We start from the raw sequence: 21353 nt of genomic DNA on the forward strand, positions 1-21353 counted from the left end.
TTGAAGACAACACAACAGGAGAGACACTTGCCATTGGAGACATTTGTGCCTTTTCGAACAGAAGGGGTACACAGTGCACGGAGACTCTTGGAGGGAATTGGGATTGGATCTGGAACCTGTGATAGGTATCGCTTTGATCCCTCCAGAAATGCCCTGTGGGAACATATGAGAACCCAGTACCCGGGAATGAAAGATCTAAGGATACATAATGGATTGAAGTTGGAAGCCAATGAGTCCTTGACTTAATATCTGGAATGAGCAGCCAAACTCTGGGAACATCACACAGGAATGTGGCTTGATAGGAGTGAGGCAACCGTACACTTGTGGAGGAATTGGTGTGAAATTGGGTTGCCAAGATCTGTGCAAGACTTTCTTGATGGAGTGGTTGGTTTGAATGTTATGACAGATTGATTGTGGAGTGAGGTCTTCCAACATCATGTTAGGGGAGACAGAGAGAATTCAGAGCGAAAGACTAAACAACAAACCAAAAGGCTGCTTAAGCATCAAAAGGAAGAAAATGAATCAGAGGTCAACAAGAAAAAAGTTAAAGCTAAACAAATGGTGGCTGTGTTAGTGGATTTAAAAGAAGAAATACAACAAACACTGGCTGTTGCATTGGCTACACAGCCTGAGCATGAACCACAGCTACGATGACAACAAGAAACAAGAAAGCTGTAGTCCGCGTCTGTGAATACCCATGTGTACACCTGTGTGCATACCTGTGTGGATCAGCATGCTTGCATTCCAAAGGTTTCTCCATGTAATGATCTGCTAGGGAGTGTGGGGAGCCACGCCCTGTCCTCTATGGTATCAAGCAGGTATGGAGGAGATCAAGACTCCAGACATCCAGAGGCCCCCAGAACACAAGAGACCAAGGAAGACCCACAGAGGGGCAGCCACGCCACTGTCCCAGTAAGAGCTGAGGAGAGTCCCAGATGAGGGCTCACTCAGCAGCCGCGGAGCAGAAGCCAGGGGGAGTTGCAGTGACGCGCCCGTGAGCTCCGCCGGCAGCCAGCTGTGCCTGAGTGACCGAGCCCCAGGCCGAGAGGCCGGGGGCACCCCACCTCCGAAGTGGCCCGAACGAGCCCCAGGCTCCAGGCCCCGATAAGCGGCCGCCAAGGAGTGAGCCGGTGTGTACCTGGACGCCCATCCCCAGACACAAAGAACCACCAACGCACCGATGTCTGAGGGAGTCCGCCACTGGCAGGGGAAGTGGTGGTGGGTGGAGATAGGCCTCCAAACCTTGGAGGGCCTGAGATGTCCCCAGAGAGGTGGCGTCTGATACCCAACCTGACATATAGACACAGACATACAGGCACACACAGATACAAACATCAGCCATCAGACAATAATTCTGATGGCTAAAGAACCAAACCGGACAGGCAACAACCCCCCCCCCCCCAAAAAAAAATTTAAAAAAAATTCTGCAGTAGAACAAAAACAAAAGAAAACCATGAATCAACATATGGACATTATCTAATGCTGCTGAAGCAGAGTAATGTTACAGAGGATTTATTAGAGCAACAGCTAACCGTTTTGCAATTTGGCATAATTTTAAAGAGAAAGTAGAATGGGAGGCAGAGCCTTCAGTTTTCAGGCCCCTCTTCTGTGGAACCAGCTTCCAGTTTGGATTCAGGAGACAGACACTATCTCTACTTTTAAGATTAGGCTTCAAACTTTCCTCTTTGGTAAAGCATATAGTTAGGGTTCGATCAGGTGACCTTTAATAGACCTCTCTGCATCAAATCATATCTGTTATTAACCTCTGTCTCTCCTCCACAGCATGTCTTTCATTCTGTCTTCCTTCTCTCACCCCAACCGGTCGCAGCAGATGGCCCCGCCCCTCCCTGAGCCTGGTTCTGCCGGAGGTTTCTTCCTGTTAAAAGGGAGTTTTTCCTTCCCACTGTTGCCAAAGTGCTTGCTCATAGGGGTTCATATGATTGTTGGGTTTTTCTCTGTATCTACTGTACAATATAAAGCACCTTGAGATGACTTTTGTTGTGATTTGGCGCTATATAAATAAAATTGAATTGAATTGAATTGTTGGAAGCAATTTTGAAAAAAACAAAAACAAAAAAAACAAAACAGTGGCCAACAGTGCTGTACACAATGGTAGGCTGATGCATACTAAGCAAGCAAATAATACAGAAATCAGAGATTTGAGATGGAAAACTGTTCTTGGAAATACACTGAGAGAGAGAGAGAGAGAGAGGGAGCTGTGCAGGAAGTGTGATTTTATCATGATGAAAGCAATACAGCAAAGGTAAGAGGGTTTTAATGATAGAACTGTGTTTTTTTTCCTGTAACTTTTGTATTTTGGGGACTTTAAATTGGCATCTAAACGCAGGAGCCTACTCCCTTGTAACCAGAGTGGCGGCTGAACCATCTCCTCAATTTGCTACTCAAAAGATTCTGATGCTGCAGGTTTTGTCACTCTCCAACCAAAATTTACTGAACCAGCAGCAAAAGAAGATAAAAACTAAGCTTCACATTTGATAAACATGCAAGTTCTTTTATTGAACAATCAAGTTCAGCAAAACATAGGAAAAAGCAAAAAGCTCCCCCGGTGTGTTCACTGTAAGTGCATGCAGAGCAGAAATCACACAAACCGGACAACAATGGACAAAGGTTCCCCCAATGCATATTGGACTCCTCTTATATAGGGACAATGATACCCCCTCCCGTTTTAAGGTATTCTTTCATCCTCGGTTTTTCCCTTTTCATCTTCCACTTATGATATACACAAGCCAACACCATAACTTCTTGCAGACCAATCTCTCATCCATCACTGCATAGGGTCCCTTTGTCAGCTTTATGGCCAAAGTGAGTCTCAAAGTCTACAGAAAGGCAGTTAATCAGTTAATCCAGCCCTTCACATAACTGGATGCTTTTATTTTGTGGCAGCTTAAGGAGCCCTATGTTTTTTTCCTTATAGCCATTAGAGGGTGTTATGCATTTATCTTATAGCTAGTTGCGGGGGTTCATGGTTTTTTGGCTTATAGCCCCAGAAAAGGCCGCAGGAACTTGATTTTGCAGCCATCCAAACAACTGCATGCCTCTGCTGCACAGCTGTCTCAAACCACTGCGTGCATGTGCTGTACAGTTAAATGCAGTCGCATGCCGAGCAGGGTCCTATGCACATACCTTAATGGTGCCAAGTGGAATTGACCCTTTATTGGACTAGTCACAGTAGGCCGTAACGCTATCGAAGGTTTCTTACTGATCACTGTTACATTTTTGAACAGTATTAATCAACATTTATTCATACAACACGTGGCACAAATCTTTTTTTCATTAATACGTGGATATATTTCGCCTAAATATATGGGTCATATGATTTGAACATGCACGTTAGATGCTTAACACAGTGACTCCACTACAAAACCACTTCATTGTGAGTATGCATAGTATATATGAGTATATATGATTACACACATTATGAAACTAACTACGATTACATTTCTAGTGTATACAGGTACAGTGGAACCCCGACTTACGAATACCCCATTTAACTAAAAATTCAAGTTACGAAGGCACTGAACTCAATATTTCTGCCCGTGTTACGGCAAAATGCCCGAGTAATGAAATCCGCTGGCTCTGATTGGCTGAGCCTACAATGCCCACAATGCCTTCCGAATCATGTGACAACCCCTTGGCTTTCGTAATTGCGCTTCACTGTTCCACTTGAACGACGTATTGTTGTTCTAGTTAGCAATTAGCCTATAGCCTATCGTTCAGTATTGCCTCACTCAAAAGGCGTGACGGATGCTTCGACTTACAAAAAGTTTCGACTTACTTGTCTGTTAAGTTCAGTGTCTTGTCCTCTGTGTCTGTTAGTTTCCTGTTTTATTCTGAAGGTCCTTGTCTTATGTGAGTATGTCCAGTTTACATTTCCCCTGTCTCGTCAGCTGTGATTTCTCCCAGGTGTGTTCCCTCCTGTCTCCCATCCCTTGAGTACTGCTGTGTGTATTTAAGCCCTGTATGTTCTCCTGCCTGTTGCTGGTTCGTCTGCGTTACTTGGTGTTTTTCTGCGTTATCCCCCTCCGTCATCTGTATTAATTCCCTGCTTCATTCTGGGTCATCTACCTGCGTCTCCCTGCTTCGCCATTTCCGGTCTGTGTTTTGTTAGCTTTCTCCAGTTTAGGTTTTGCTTAGTCCGTCCACACCTTTGCCTTTTCTGTTTGTATTCCTCCTCAATAAAAACCCACTCACATCACTTATGCCTGCATCTTGGGTCCTTTAATAAATTCCACATGGCTCGCCTCGTTGACCGTGACAGTTTTTTATGACTTTGTGTGGAAACCATTTACTTACTAAGGAAGTGGACATTGCCAAACATCAGCACTCTGAGAAGATGCAGCAGCAGATCTCAGAGAATGACTCGGCCTCTGTGTGGAAAGGTTTTAGGAATATTACAAACTACAAGCCTAAAACCCCCCACTCCACTGACGACTTGCTCTTAGCCAACACCCTTAACGACTTCTACTGTCGTTTTGACGAGCCATCAGGCAGCCTTCACACCTCCAACGACCCCAACAATAGAGGCACTTTGGACACTCATTCCCCCACCTCTCCCCCCTCCATAGAGCCATCACCACCTTCAAACTGTTTACCTGCAACACCCGCCCCCTCACCCCACACAAAAGAGGATTTCACACCACCTCCTCCCACCACAACTCTTCATATTCATGAAGCAGATGTGAGGAAGCAGTTTAGGAGTCTGAATGCTCGGAAAGCTCCCGGCCCAGACGGTGTGTCTCCTGCCACCCTCAGACACTGTGCAAACGAGCTGGCCCCAGTGTTTTCTGGCATCTTCAACTCCTCACTGCAGGCATGTCATGTGCCTGCCTGCTTCAAGTCCTCTACCATAATCCCTGTCCCCAAGAAACCTAGGATCACTGGACTAAATGACTACAGACCCGTGGCTCTGACATCTGTGGTCATGAAGTCATTTGAGCGCCTAGTTCTCTCCCATCTCAAGACCCTCACGGCCCCCCTCCTGGACCCCCTGCAGTTTGCATATAGAGCCAACAGGTCTGTAGACGACGCCATCAACATGGCCCTACACTTCATCCTGCAGCATCTGGACTCCCCAGGAACCTACGCCAGGATCCTGTTTGTGGACTTCAGCTCTGCCTTCAACACCATCCTTCCAGACCATCTCCGAGGCAAGCTTTCCCAGATGAATGTGCCTGATCCCATCTGCCGGTGGATCACTGACTTCCTGACGGACAGGAAGCAGCACGTGAGGCTGGGAAAGAATGTCTCGGACTCCCGGACCATCAGCACCGGCTCCCCTCAGGGCTGTGTTCTTTCTCCTCTGCTCTTCTCCCTGTACACCAACTGCTGCACCTCCACCCACCAGTCTGTCAAGCTAATCAAGTTTGCAGATGACACCACCGTTATTGGACTCATCTCGGACGGGGACGAGTCTGCCTACAGGAGGGAGGTTGAACGTCTGGTGTCTTGGTGTAGCCACAACAACCTGGTGCTGAATGCCCAGAAGACAGTGGAGATTATTGTGGACTTCAGGAAGCACACAGCCCCACTCCCCCCCATCATCCTGACTGACACCCCCATCACCTCTGTGGACTCATTCCGCTTCCTGGGTACCACCATCACCCAGGACCTGAAGTGGGAGCCCACCATCACCTCCGTCATCAAGAAAGCCCAGCAGAGGATGTACTTCCTGAGGCAGCTGAAGAAATTCAACCTGCCAACACGGACGATGATGCAATTCTACACTGCAATCATCGAGTCCATCCTCACCTCCTCCATCACCGTGTGGTACGCTGGAGCCACTATCAGGGACAAACAGAGACTGCAGCGTGTTGTGCGCTCTGCTGAGAAGGTGATTGGCTGCAGACTCCCATCTCTGCAGGACCTGTACACCTCCAGGACTCTGCGGCGTGCAGCCCGGATCTCAGCTGACCCTTCTCACCCTGGACACAGTCTGTTTGACCTGCTCCCCTCAGGCAGGAGGCTCCGGTCCATTCGCACCAGAACCTCTCGCCACAAGAACAGTTTCTTCCCCTCTGCTGTTGGACACATGAACAATAACCACATGACTGTCCCCGCCACTAACACATGACCCTACGCTGTGTCACTGCATCATTTCATGTCTGGCACTGATCACCACCTGCACTCATGTATATATCTTTCTACGTAGCACTCATAATTCTTACTCTCATGTATATATGTTTGGCACTGATCACCACCTGCACTCATGTATATATCTTTCTACGTAGCACTCATAATTCTTATTCTCATGTATATATCTCATGTATATCTCATGCACATATCTTTCTTTCTACATAGCACTTTAATTCTTATTGTCTGCACTGAAGCACCGCAGCAATTTCCTAATGTTGTAAACCTCAACATCTGGCAATAAACCCATTCTGATTCTGATTCTGATTCTGATTCTGACTTGCTCTCATTTACTGTTTTTGCTGTTTGGTGGTTGTTGAAATGAAAGCTTTAACCTGAGATTCTGGCGTTTCTGGCAAAATACATTTATCTTTAAAAAATGATTGAGGATTTTAATGAATCAATATCACATTATTCAAGCTAGAATCAATTTTAATCGGAAAATCAAAAATTGAAACCCAGCCCTACCTGGTTCACACAAAGCTCCAGCGCTGTAAACTTGTAATTCAGCTGCTGAAGCAAATTAAATCTTTTTAAATGACAGATAATTCTCCTGAATTCCCTCTGAAAAATAATAATATGAAATAATATTAGTTATCATTCCCCACAGCTAACACTACTCCTATTCTTGTACAAGCTCTGGGTATATTCCATATGGATTATTATAATTTATCTTTGCTAGATTACCACACACACAGCTGCTTGTGCCATTAATGGAACCCCTTACTACTGTCCTTCAACCACTTCACTGGCTTCATGTGAAATATCACATTGATTTTAGATTCTGCTTCTTACTTTAAAGTTTCTCCCTAAAGTCAAACCTCCATATCTGATCTTGTAAATGGACTGGTTCTTATATAGCACTTTTCTACTCTTTCTGAGCACTCAAAGAGCTTTATACAACTATTTCATTCACCCAATCACATCCATTCACATTCTGAGCTCTTAAGTGCTAAGTATCTACCGTTCATACTCCGATGGACGCATCGGAGAGCAACATGGGGTTAGTATCTTGCCCAAGGATATTTGGCATGCAGACTGGAGCAGCCTGGGATCGAGCCACCAACCTTCTGGTTAGTGGCTGACCTGCTCTGTTATTCCATTGCTTGTAAGGTTTACTCAATTGTCTCGAAAAGCTCTTCTAAATAAAATGTTATTTTATTCCATTTATTAATTTTGGCCTGCCAGATGCCATAGTGTACGGTTTGCTTTTTTTTTCCTAAAATACTGAGATGTGCTTGATATTTGCCAATGTATTTGCAGTTTAGTGGAGGCAGAAATCTGACCACAACATTCTGTTCAAAGGAAAGCTGGCTCTACCTTCTGATCCACAACCCAGCATGGTGATGACTGTGAACAGAATAGATGTAAAAGTAGTTGTTGTACATGTACAGACCATAAATATGGAGTCCAGCTGTGTTTGATGCTGCTGGGCAGACTGACCACTGGGAACCTCTGAGCTCTGCTGGTCCACACTGTGGAGGAACCATGAAGAGTCAGAATAATATAACAAAGCATTACAACCTAAAATGCAACCTGCTGTTTTTTGTTTGTCTGTAATGTCACACCAGACAACTTTCTTAAACAGAGCTCTTTTCACTATTTTTGTGCACTTCTACACACACACAGAAAAGTTCTTTCGTCAGATGGCCATGTTTTTTTTTTTTGTTTCTTTGTTTGTTTTTTACCTCTCCTTACGTCAGTTCTGGATCTGATGAAGATATTTCAAATATTAACAAGTCTCTGCAGCTTGCTTGTTTTATTTATTTATTTATATCTATATCTCTTATATCCTTCCTTCTCACCCTCTCTAGATAGATAGATGAAATACAACATCTTTCAGTCAGTTACTTTTTGCTTTAGCTCATGTTGAAATAAATTTTCATGTTTCACTTCCTGCTTGCTGAAGGGGATTTTCAGTTGTTTAGAAACCAAAGGCTTGTTTTTAAGAGAAAGTTTAAATGGGATAGAGGTAGGGGTGGGCGATATAAACGATATACGATATAAACGATATAAATTGGGCCAACGATAGAGACTTTGACTACACCGCTCTATCGCGATAGCGCATGTTGATGATGTCACCAGGCTGTGCCTGTTTTGGTCGAAAGCATCGCAGCGCCTACAGCCATTATCATCTGCAAATTATGGCGGGCGACAGCCATAGCAAATAAATGAAGCACTTTTGAAATATGGGGAAAGCCAAAAACTGCGCTTCCTCTACTTCCGTAACATTGATTCATTAATGCTGAATTCTCTGCAGCTGCTCTGTTCCCATGTTGTTGCAGTATATGAATGACTAACCTCGTATTGTGGATGAATAATCTCAGTTGTTCTCCTGACTGACGTTTGGTCCGTGTACAGCATCCTGCTATGCGATTGCATTTGTCCCTGACCACCAGAATCCGTCACGCTAACTTTTATCGAGTGGAAAAAGAGTTAGCGTTCATCCTCCAGCTTCACTGTGCTAATGTTATGCTAACATAGCTGTGTCGCTAGCAATCACGTAGCACAACATTATATAGCAGCTAGTCCAACTTCAGTAACCCTACAAACGTCACTGCTGTTTAGTTTTCTGTCTTCATTTATGTTGGAAGTGATAGCAGAGCTGTACGTTTGAATTAGTTTCAAAAATCTCTGTCAGAACATGGTATCAAATGTTTAGGTGGACACTAGCCAGCTAACTTCCTGTTAACTTCTAACTCCGTTAAATTTAATAAATTCTGTTTTCATGGATGCCTGGATGTTAAACTTAATTGTTACACCTGCTAAAGCAGCAACGCTGATGATTTTATTAAAGATGAAAGAATTTAGACCGTTTTTAACTCTTAGTGTTCGTTTGACTTTGGGACCTGAATGGACGGAGTTTTGGACCCAGATTACTCCGCGAAGCTCCTCACTATGGCAGCCGTAATGCTCTGACAATCCATCAAGCAGTGCGGCTTACCAAAGTTGTACTAAAACATTTTTCGAGGTCAGTAAGATCAACCAGAATTCATACATAAGGCACACTCTCGATTTTTGAGAAAATTAAAGGATTTTAAGTGTGCCTTATAAGATAAGATAAGATAACCTTTATTAGTCCCACACGTGGGAAATTTGTTAAAGTTATAGGGTGGAAAATACGTTATACAGAAGAAAAGAATATATCGCGATATATATCGTTACCACACATGCTTCAAATTATACCGCAATATGGATTTTAGGCCATATTGCTCAGCCCTAGATAGAGGGATTGATATGTTTGCATTGCAGTTTATATCCAACAACATCAATCAGTTAAATCAAGGAGTTCATGTTACTAACAGCTCACCTCTCTGCAGCAGACACAGGCTGGTGTTTAAAATCAATGATGTGACCATTAGATCGGTCACTCTTACAGGACACAGAGGGTGTGGGTGGAGGTCCAGGTTGGTTCCTGTGAATAATGATGGAGCAGTGATGTGAGTGCTGAGCTGTGACATGGAGAAGAGTCATGGACAGTTAGAGATGGTCATCTCACCTCTGAGCTTTGGTCTGGCTCTCATGTTCCCCACACAGAGTGCTTTTAGAGGGAGGGGCTCCCTCCTCTCTGTCCTCACACTGATCCATGCTGCTCAGCTCACACACACTTTCTACCTGCAGAGGAAACACAAATCATTCATGTGCACATCAGCTGAAATCCTGCTTTCCATCATGTGTGCTGTCCAAATATCAGCTGCTTCTTTCCTGCTTCATGTCAGTGTCAGCTGGATGCAGTCAGACAGCAGTGTGAGGCAGAGGAAGCTGCTGCTCTACTATCAGTCCACTAGATTTGTGCTGGAACTAAGCTGCACACAGCTGATGTTAGCCAGGAAAACATTACACACCTACTTTAATGGAGAGACCGGACGCTGGACCACCTGACAGTTCCACAGGAAGGAAGAGAACTGGGGATGTGATAAAGATACCAGGTAATTCATTTTGTGAATTCTTCTACCAATCAACTCTCTCGCTCTCTCTCGAGTTGTCTTAAAAATATGTTAAACTAACTACTAAACCAACTTTACTTTCTTATGTAAAACAAATTGTTTTGAGGAAAACAGTTTCTAACATGATCTGGCAGTGTAAGTTGTGCGCAGCTTCCTTCACCTCCAGAATACAGTTATTTAGACACTACAGGCTGCAGCACAGCCACTATTCCCGAATCAGCCCTCTTCCATGCCTCTACACTGATTGCATTGTACATTTCAGACACTTAATGCACTGAGTACTCATTTGTCAAGATATCATACAGCACAACTTAGCAGTTGTGCAGAGCAGAGTCAGAGGCCTGTGTTATTTAAATGCCCTTTATGCACATTTTAGCAACCCTTTTCTGAAACAGGCCTTTTCAGTCATCTCAGAAAGCATTTGAAAAATCATGAAACAGTGACATGCCCATATAAGGATTGTAGGTATAGCACAAATGTGTACTCTTCATTCAATTCCCATAAAAGTAGAGCACACCAAGCAAGTCTTGCAACAGACTTTCAAAGTGACATTGTCAGTGAGGATCCCCATAATCTCCAAGCCAGTATTTCTGAAGTAGCTAGTGACTCGCATGAAGAATGCCCAGGCCAGAAGTGGGGAATGATGATCAGTGTGACACTGACAGTCTAAGAAATCAACTTAAAAAAAATGTGTCTTCCTTATTCCTAAAGATGCAGGCTATCCTCCATGTCTCAAACACGGCTACTCAAGAAATAGTAGAACACTTTAATCAGATCTTCTCCTTATCTGAGCCGTTGATCAAAGATGCAGTTAGTGACATATTGCAGAGAAACGGTCACAGTATTGCAGAACCTACACTGAGTGAAGTTGTTGCCACTGTCATGGACTGCAATGTTATCTCTACAATAACCTCTAAAGGTGCTGAGTTGAGTTCAACCAAGCGCAGAAAAACCTTTATTGAGTGCAACTACCCTTGTGTAATGCCAGTGGAGTATCAGCTGGATCAACCTGGACATACCAGCATGTATGTTCCTATCCTTTCAATGATTCAAGAGTTGTTTAAAAATACAGACATTCTTAAGAAGATTACTGAACCAAATACTGCATCTGGTCAATATGCATCATGCTCTGATGGCTCTCATTTCCTTGAAAATGACTTGCTGTCAATTCAATTCAATTCAATTCAATTCAATTTTATTTATATAGCGCCAAATCACAACAAAAGTCGCCTCAAGGCGCTTCATCGATACAGAGAAAAACCCAACAATCACATGACCCCCTATGAGCAGCACTTTGGCGACAGTGGGAAGGAAAAACTCCCTTTTAACAGGAAGAAACCTCCGACAGAACCAGGCTCAGGGAGGGGCGGGGCCATCTGCTGCGACCGGTTGGGGTGAGAGAAGGAAGACAGGATAAAGACATGCTGTGGAAGAGAGACAGAGGTTAATAAAAGATATGATTCAATGCAGAGAGGTCTATTAATACACAGTGAGTGAGAAAGGTGACTGGAAAGGAAAAACTCAATGCATCGTGGGAATCCCCCGGCAGCCTACATCTATTGCAGCATAACTAAGGGAGGATTCAGGGTCACCTGGTCCAGCCCTAACTATATGCTTTAGCAAAAAGGAAAGTTTGAAGCCTAATCTTAAAAGTAGAGATAGTGTCTGTCTCCCGAATCCAAACTGGAAGCTGGTTCCACAGAAGAGGGGCCTGAAAACTGAAGGCTCTCCCTCCCATTCTACTTTTAAATACTCTAGGAACAACAAGTAGGCCTGCAGAGCGAGAGCGAAGTGCTCTAATAGGGTGATATGGTACTACAAGGTCATTAAGATAAGATGGGGCCTGATTATTTAAGACCTTGTATGTGAGGAGCAGGATTTTGAATTCAATTCAGGATTTAACAGGAAGCCAATGAAGGGAAGCCAAAACAGGAGAAATCTGCTCTCTCATTCTACTCCCTGTCAGGACTCTTGCTGCAGCATTTTGGATTAGCTGAAGGCTTTTCAGTGAGTTTTTTGGACATCCTGATAATAATGAATTACAGTCGTCCAGCCTGGAAGTAATAAATGCATGAACTAGTTTTTCAGCGTCACTGTGAGACAGGATATTTCTAATTTTAGAGATGTTGCGCAAATGGAAGAAAGCAGTCTTACATCTTTGTTTAATATGTGCGTTGAAGGACATGTCCTGGTCAAAAATGACTCCAAGGTTCCTCACAGCGTTACTGGAGGCCAAGGTAATGCCATCCAGAGTAAGAATCTGCTTAGATACCATATTTCTAAGATTTTCAGGGCCGAGTACAATAACCTCAGTTTTATCTAAATTAAGAAGCAGAAAGTTAGCGGCCATCCAGGTCTTTATGTCTTTAAGACATTCCTGCAGTTTAACTAATTGGTGTGTGTTATCTGGCTTCATGGACAGATAGAGCTGGGTGTCATCAGCATAGCAGTGAAAATGTATGCTATGTCTTCTAATGATACTGCCTAAGGGAAGCATGTATAATGTAAACAGAATTGGTCCTAGCACTGAACCCTGTGGAACTCCATAATTAACCTCAGTGTGTGAAGAGGACTCTCCATTTACATGCACAAATTGGAGTCTATTAGATAGATATGATACAAACCACTGCAGTGCAGTACCTGTAATACCTACAGCGTGTTCTAATCGCTCTAATAGGATATTATGGTCAACAGTATCGAACGCTGCACTGAGGTCTAGCAGGACAAGCACAGAGATGAGTCCACTGTCAGAGGCCATAAGAAGATCATTTGTAACCTTCACTAAAGCTGTTTCTGTGCTGTGATGAGCTCTGAAACCTGACTGAAACTCTTCAAATAAACCATTCCTCTGCAGATGATCTGTTAGCTGTTTGACAACTACTCTTTCAAGGATTTTTGATATGAAAGGAAGGTTGGAGATTGGCCTATAATTAGCTAAGACTGCTGGGTCTAGAGATGCTTTTTGAGTAAAGGTTTAACTACAGCCAGCTTGAAGGCCTGTGGTACATAGCCGATTATTAGAGATAGGTTGATCATATTTAAGATCGAAGAATTAATTAATGGCAGGACTTCTTTGAGCAGTTTTGTAGGAATGGGGTCTAAAAGACACGTTGATGGTTTGGAGGAAGTAATTATTGAAGTTAACTCAGAAAGATCAATTGGAGAAAAAGAGTCTAACTTAACATCAATGGTACTAAGAGTAGCTGTAGATAATATTACATCTGTGGGATGATTATTGGTAATTTTTTCTCTAATGATAAAAATTTTATTTGTGAAGAAGTTCATGAAGTCATTACTAGGGATGGGTATCGAAAACCGGTTCTTGTTGAGAACCGGTTCCCACTGTTTCAATTACTTGGAATCGTTTGCCATTTTTGAAAAAGGATTCCCTTATCGATTCCAGTCGCCCCGAATGACGTCACCACGTTGCGGAGCGTCATTTACCTGGCAGGAAACACGGCGCCTAAGCGGCTCAAACGCTCAAAAGTTTGATTATACTTTATGAGAACCGATGACAACAGGGCAACTTGCAAAGTAGATATTTCATTTAAGGGAGGAAACACTACGAATATGCAAAAGCATTTGCTCACAAAACACGCGATGACACGTGTTTTTAATTCCGCTCCGGACTCGTGAATCTCAACCCAGCAGCAGCGGTAACGTTTGCACGTCCTCTCCCGTTAATGCGGCAGGTAAATAATCAACTAACAGTGCATATTATGTTAGCGCGATCTGCCTTATCTGCCATTACTGCCATTACTGTGCGTTTAGGTGACCATGATGAGAGAGACAGAGTCTGGCTGGCGCTCGCTGGCAGTTCTCGCTGCAGTCTACCGGTAGCGTCTCCTTTCAGGCCAGGATAGACGAATGTCACCGAGCAGTGACTCAGTTTGTGGTCAAAGGCTTGCACCCATTTGCCGCAGCAGATGCCCCCAATTTTCGGTAAGTGAATGTGTTTAATTGTAGGCAGGGACATTACTGGATATTCTTGTGTAATTGCCACAGAACAGTTTATGTTATACTTTGTTATTGCTACAGAAGAATATTTATTTTATTATTTTACATTTACAATTTTTTTTCCTGGGGTCCCTGTGACACCCCATTGAAGAGCCGTAGGCTGGATCTCTTAAGATCTCACTGTTGGGTTTGTAAGGCCATGTTACTCCTAAATTTCTATCTTGTTCAAAGAGAAGATATAAAACAAAGTTCTAAGCTAATCGACCTTAGTGTTCTCCTTTTTAAAAAAAAAAAAAGAATCGATAAGAGAATCGATAAAGAATCGAATCGTTAAACAGAATCGAAAATGGAATCGGAATCGTTAAAATCTTATCAATACCCATCCCTAGTCATTACTAGTTAACGTTAAAGGGATGGTTGGCTCAAAAGAGCTCTGACTTTTTGTCAGCCTGGCTACAGTGCTGAAGAGAAACCTGTGGTTGTTCTTATTTTCTTCAATCAGTGATGAATAGTAAGATGTTCTGGCTTTGCGGAGGGCTTTCTTATAAAGCAGCAAACTATTTCTCCAGGCTAAATGATGATCCTCTAGATTTGTGACACGCCATTTCCTCTCCAGATTACGAGTCATCTGCTTTAGGGTACGTGTTTGAGAATTATACCACGGAGTCAGGTACTTCTGATTTGAGGCCTTAGTTTTCACAGGAGCTACAGTATCCAGAGTCGTACGTAGTGAGGAGGTGAAATTATTAACAAGATAATCGACCTCTGTTGGGGTAGCGTTCAGATAGCTGCTCTGCTCTGTGTTGGTACAGGGCATTGGAGATGATAACAGTGGGTGGATTATATTCTTAAACTTAGTTACAGCACTTTCAGAAAGACATCTACTTTGACAAAGTCTACTCTTCACCGCTGTGTAATCAATTATTGTAAATGTAAATGTTATCAGGAAATGATCAGACAGGAGAGGGTTTTCAGGAAACACTGTTAAATGTTCAGGTTCGATGCCATATGTTAAAACAAGATCTAGAGTGTGATTAAAGTGGTGGGTGGGTTCTTTTACATTTTGAGAGAAACCAATTGAGTCTAATAACAGATTAAATGCCATGTTGAGGCTGTCATTTTTAGCATCTACATGGATGTTAAAATCACCCACAATAATTATTTTATCTGAGCTCAGAACTAAATTAGATATAAAGTCTGAGAAATCAGACAGAAACTCTGTGTAAGGCCCAGGTGGACGATAGATGATAACAAGTAAGACTGGTTTCTGAGTTTCACAGCTGGGGTGGACAATGTTAAGCATCAGACTTTCAAATGAATTAAGTCTGTCTTGGTCTTTCATTAATTAATAGGCTGGTGTGGAAAAATTGCTGCCACACCACCCCCTCGGCCTGTGCTTCGAGATTTCTGGTAGTTAGAATGACTCGGGGGTGTTGATTCATTTAAACTAACATAATCATCCTGCTGCAACCAGGTTTCTGTAAGGCAGAGTAAATCGATTTGTTGATCAATTATTAAGTCATGTACTAACAGAGACTTGGAGGAGAGAGACCTGATATTTAATAATCCACATTTCACTGTTTTACTCTTTGGTTCAGATGTGGATACTGTATTGTTCTTTCTTTGTAATTGTTTATGTTTAAGTTGTTTGTTGCTGGTTTTTAGTTTGTTTTTTGTCTGTTTGGGAGCTGACACAGTCTCTATGGAGATGGGTTTTTGGGGGGGTAGCAGGAGGAGAGAAGCTGCAGAGAGGCGTGTAAGACTGCAACTCTGCTTCCTGGTCCCAACTCTGGATAGTCATATTTTGGGGGGTTTAATAAATTTGTACATATTTCTAGAAATGAGAGCTGCTCCATCCAAAGTGGGATGGATGCCGTCTCCCCTAACAAGACCAGGTTTCCTCCAGAAGGTTTGCCAATTATCTATGAAGCCCACATCGTTTCTGGGACACCACTCAGACAGCCAGCAATTTAAGGAGAACATGCGGCTAAACATGTCACTCCTGGTCTGATTGGGGAGGGGACCAGAGACAACTACAGAGTCCGACATTGTTTTGGCAAAGTTGCACACCGATTCAATATTGATTTTAGTGACCTCCGATTGGCGTAACCGGGTGTCATTACTGCCGATGTGAATTATGATTTTACTGAATTTACGTTTACCCTTAGCCAGCAGTTTTAAATTTCCTTCAATGTCGCCTGCTCTGGCCCCTGGAAGACAATTGACTATGGTTGCCGGTGTCTCTAGCTTCACATGTCTGAGAACAGAATCACCAATTACCAGAGTTTGACCCCCGGCGGGTGTGTCGCCGAGTGGGGAAAAACGGTTAGAGACATGAACGGGTTGGTGGTGTACCTGGGGCTTCTGTTTAGGACTATGCTTCCTCCTCACCGTGACCCAGCCTCCCTCTTTCCCCAGCTGCTTGGGATCTGCCGGGGAACAGCTAGCGGGGCCTACGCTATCTTCGGCTGCACCAGCTACAGGGGCCTGGCTAGCTACGGGTGAATGAAGGGTGCGAAGCCGAGTCTCCAATTCAGTAATCCTGGCCTCCAGCGCTGCAAATATGCTACATTTGTTACAGATATCATTACTGCTAAAGGAGGCCGAGGAGTAACTAAACATCTGACACAATGAGCAAGAAAGTGCAGTAGGGACAGGTGAAGTAGCCATGGTGCTAATGAGTCGGCTACGAGCTAAGCTAAGCTAGCAAAACAGTACAGAGAAAGTGAGTGAATACTTTGGCTATAAATTAGGTAGTGAGTACACAGAAAGTGTGCTTCGGATGAAGCACGTGAAGATTATACTATGAAAGAAGAATGTATTTAAAAGTTCTTAATTAAATTGCTAAGTAAATAAGCTACTCAGAAACACCACTGTGTTTGAGCAGGAACAGGAAGTGATACTCTACCACAGAGCGAGCGAACACCAAGTGACAGCGCCACCAATGTCAACAGGGGATCTCATCCTACCACTCCAGCTATATATTGATGAGCTTGAAATTGCCAATCCACTTGGCACATCACGCAAAATTCACAAACTTTGCGCTGTATATTGGGTCCTCGCTAATGTACCACCAAAATACCGATCAGCATTACATGCTATACAGCTAGCAATACTGGTAAAAGTGACAGACCTCCGTAAGTATGGATATGCAGCTGTACTTGCTCCATTGCTGCGTGATGTTCGTACTCTGGAACAAGACGGTGTCTTCATTGAAAGAGTTGGCCAGAATGTCAGAGGCACCATCTTTTGTGTTTCTGCTGACAATTTGGCTGCTCATGGATTAGGTGGCTTTGTAGAGTCATTTAGAGCAGGCCATGTTTGCAGATTCTGTATGGGCTCAATTGAACAGTTTCAAGTAATTGAAGTCAGAGAGAGAAGGTTTCCTCAGAGAACCGAAGCCAGCCATGACCTACATGTACAAACCGTTCAAGAAAGTGACACTTTGAGCAGCCACTTTGGTGTTAAAGGTGGCTGTGTTTTGCGTGAGTCCCTGAATTACTTCCACACAATCACGGAGTTTCCTCCAGATATACTCCATGATCTTCTGGAAGGTATTGTTCCCATGGAGCTTTCTCTTTGTGTTAAAGAGATGATCCGGCTGAAGTACTTCACTTTGGAGTATTTGAATAACAAGATTACATCATTCCTATATCAGCACACCGATAAAGTGGATAGACCTCAGCCCCTTCACAAAATGTTTCTTTCTCGAGGAACGATTGGAGGTAATGGACATGAAAATGCCACTCTGCTCCGACTTCTTCCATTGCTTGTTGGCAGTGTAGTACCAGAGGGTGATAAGGTATGGGCAGTTTTGATGGAGCTGAAAGAGGTGGTAGAGTTAGCATTGTGCCCATCATTTACTGATGAAACCTTAGACTATTTTGTGTGCAAAATCAGTGATCATAGACAGGCACTGCTAGAGGTTTTCCCTGAGGTTAGGCTCCGTCCTAAACATCACTGCGTGGAGCATTATCCTGTTCTAGTTAAGTGCTTTGGGCCCCTGCTGCACGTTTGGACCATGCGGTTTGAGGCCAAGCACCGCTTTTTCAAAAGAGTGGTGCGTGACACTCAAAACTTCAAAAATATTTTGAAGACAATGGCAGTCAGACACCAACACATGATGGCATATCATCTTGCTGCACCATCATTTTTCAAGCCAAAAACTCAGGCATCCAGGGTTGACTCTGTTCTGGTTTCAGCTCTACCAGAGGTTGCTCAAGCACACATTAGAGAACAAACAACTAGTGACACAATCTACAAGACATCAAAGGTGACCATTGGTGGCACAGACTATGTCTGTGGAATGTTTCTGTCTGTAGGAGTCAGTGGTGGACTGTCGAAATTTAGCAAAATAAAACAGATCTACCTTGTGAATCACAATGTATCTTTTCTGTGTTGTGAGTCCTGGTATGTTGAACATCTGCGGTCCTATGAGCTGTCAACTGCTGACACAAGCCTGTCAATCCACCTGCAGTCTGATCTCAACGATACAGTCCCTCTCTCGGCATACAAGATAGACGACTCGCTGCTGCTGACCCCCAAGCGGTTCATTCAAGTGAGACAGAACTGAGTTCAGGTAATAATGAATGGTTCTTTTATTTATCAGTTATTGTGTTTGTATTCACTCTCTGTATAATTGAGCAATTAATATATTCTATATCGTACCTTTTAACATCCTGATTTTGTCTTTTCATTAGTACAATGGCAGCTGCACCTCCCCAACAACCAATGCTTATTCGTGTTGTTGAGACAGACCGGGCTAGAAAATTAAAACTCAGCTCACGACCAGCCTCTGTTGATGCACTGATCAAGATTATAAAAGAACAGCTGGAAATCGACCTTGACTTCAGTTTGCTTTATGAAGATCCAGACTTTGACGGGAAACTTACTTCCCTTGCAGACATTGAGGAATTGCCAGAAAAAGCTGTTGTGCACATCTCACTTTCAGAAGACTCCAGCTCTACTGCATCTACTGATCTACTTTCAGATGTGTCATCTCCAGAACGTCTCAGTAGGTGGCCTCAAGGTCCTTTTCCAGTTCCCACATTTGCATTTGATGTTGAACTGAAACTTCAACATGGAAATGCCGAATATGAGAGGAGCAACAGACACCTTAAGCTGACTAGAGACCTCAAGCACGACATTTTAGAAAAGCTTGCATCTACTATGTATAGTTTTAAGGCTTACCCAAGTGATAAAGAGATTGCAAAAGCTGCTGAGGCTCTTGTAGCCAAACATCCCTGCTTGAAGGAAGCAGGATCTGAGACTGGCTGGAATGGATGGAAAAATAGCATCAGGTTTAAAATGGGCAATTGAAGGACCAAGATGAGACGGGCTGGATGTCAGGAGGTCACTGTTAATGCTGGAAAAAGAAGTAGAAGTAATCCTGATAATGAACCTTCACATTCCAACATTAAAAGACCCAAGCGAGCAGAAGTCAACTTCCTACCAAACTTTCCCCAAGGAAAGGATCTTTCAAGCCTTGACCAGTTGAGGCAAGCAATTGTTGAAGAAGTCAAGAAGGCTGAGAAGAACCTGCCCCTCATTAGAAAGTTGATGGAGACCACATTTCCACTGCGCAGACAAACCATAGTGATGTCCTGCCCACCAGTGAAGGAGCTCTTGGACCTCTGGCCTGCTCTAAAAATGGAGTCTGAGGTAATATGGATCAGCTCTCTTTAAAATGAAAATTGTAATTCTTACTCATGTGGCAGCTTTTTGCTGCTTTATAAAGGTGTGCGAGATTCTTCAAATTGAACTGTATTGTCCTTCTGCTGTAGTTGTATGCAGAGTTTCAACGGATTACAAATCAGAACCTGCCCAATACATTCTACGCTGAACTTGACCGCCATCTTCCTCGACTGATGACCTTATTCAGACAGAAGGCATCAAAAACTGGGAAGACAGCAGATGCCCTGGCTGAAATTCTAAGAATTCACGATGAACAGGTAATAATAGATTGTTACACATTTCATAGGTTGAACCAGTGGAACATTGGACAGGTTCAATGGTTTAAATGAGCTTTTTGAATTTTACTATTAGTCCACTTTGTGTTTGCTATTTGTCTGACTGTATTAAAGATGTGAACAGGTTATTTGTGGACATATGTTCTGATTTGACTGTTGTTGTTGTTCAGTAAACTGTTGGGATTCAGAGATTCTTTTATTGCTACCATATAATCTGCCTTATGAAGAATGTATTAATAACATGTTTCACAGTATCATTTATCAGTAATATTTCCTACAGGGTTTATATTGCATTGAATATGTCTGTCATCACATTGACCTTTCTATTTTTATAGGTTGAGTTCATTTTATACACAATGCATAAATGTGCTTGGTTAGAGTTGATGTTCCATTCTAGAAGGTTTTAAGCTTCACTGGTGAGAGTGTCCAGATGATAAATGCTGAGGGGAGATGAGAACATAGCAGGTTAATTGCATGCACGCTTACAATACACATATTAATCTAGTAGCAGGTCTGAGTGAAGGCCTAAGCGTCTTCTGCTTCAGTTTGAGACTGGCTGCAAAAGTACTCTACTTAGTGATTAATGACGAGGGTCCATTATTAGCTCTCAGAGATGCTAAGACCTGAAGTTATTACCATAAAAGGCAAGCAATGTAGAAAGGAGAAGTTATATGTCGGTGAAGGGTTATTAGAAGTGTACGTGATGTACCCTTGTCTGCACGGGTTGAACTTTTGCCCGTCTGTCACCATGTATTTTTGAACTGTATTGACGTAGGTGTGATATTTTGTCCTATAAAACCAGAACCCAGTGTATTCTTGTCAGAGCAACACATTCCGTATGCTGACGGTTGGTTGTTCTCCTGTGATAATAAAACTCATCGTTTGATTGCACTTTTCCGGAGCCTCCGTCGTTTGTTGTCTGGTCTAAAGTTGATCGATCTCGCAGCAAAACTCACCAGTATATACAATTCTGTTTTTATCTGGCAATAGGAAATCCATGATATCCACACCAAGCGCACTACCGTTCTCCACGCCCTTCCTGTCTATCTGCGTGAGGATGTCTCTGGATTTTTCAGAACCTGCACTGTGAGTGTCCTTAAGTATCTAACAGATACTACTGTGTATATAAACAGTGCATCAAAGTACAAACATGTATTTTGATGCACTGTTTGGACTTACCTTTGTTTAGTCTACCCATACGGTTTCCATGTATGGTCTTTTCTGTCTCCTCACTACGAATGAACTGAATTGGTGTTTTGTTGAAATCGATTGCCTCAATTTTTTTGAGTTCTGGTAACTTATTCGGGTTTACAGTGTACTGGACTGTATG

The 21353-nt window shown here is 43.1% G+C and overlaps 3 protein-coding genes across 3 annotated transcripts in view; 1 reads left to right on the forward strand and 2 right to left on the reverse strand.

The window, feature by feature from the left end:
* Positions 1-21353, reverse strand: part of LOC147333447 (E3 ubiquitin-protein ligase TRIM21-like) — a 525380-nt gene that overhangs the window by 381213 nt on the left and 122814 nt on the right. The gene's annotated exons all lie outside the window — the stretch shown is intronic.
* The window catches only part of LOC147333459 (protein NLRC3-like), a 59026-nt gene that overhangs the window by 32361 nt on the left and 5312 nt on the right, over positions 1-21353 (reverse strand). Inside the window, exons 2-4 of the mRNA XM_086267060.1 lie at positions 9650-9765; positions 9461-9565; positions 7547-7625 (exon numbers count right to left, since the gene is read on the reverse strand). Of these exons, the coding sequence (XP_086123186.1) occupies positions 7547-7625; positions 9461-9565; positions 9650-9738 (273 nt within the window). The 5' untranslated portion in view covers positions 9739-9765. The remainder of the gene's footprint in view (positions 1-7546; positions 7626-9460; positions 9566-9649; positions 9766-21353) is intronic.
* Positions 10004-21213, forward strand: LOC147333460 (uncharacterized). The gene is made up of 4 exons (XM_086266288.1): positions 10004-10079; positions 19522-19715; positions 19838-20005; positions 21014-21213. Exons 1-4 carry the CDS (start codon positions 10004-10006, stop codon positions 21182-21184), a joined length of 609 nt encoding a protein of 202 aa, XP_086122414.1. The 3' UTR covers positions 21185-21213.

The sequence above is a fragment of the Aulonocara sp. 'chitande type north' Nkhata Bay genome, linkage group LG3 (assembly GCF_057382095.1).
Source record: "Aulonocara sp. 'chitande type north' Nkhata Bay isolate Kocher_YH1m ecotype deep benthic linkage group LG3, A_spYH_male_GT1.1, whole genome shotgun sequence".
NCBI lineage: Eukaryota > Metazoa > Chordata > Actinopteri > Cichliformes > Cichlidae > Aulonocara > Aulonocara sp. 'chitande type north' Nkhata Bay.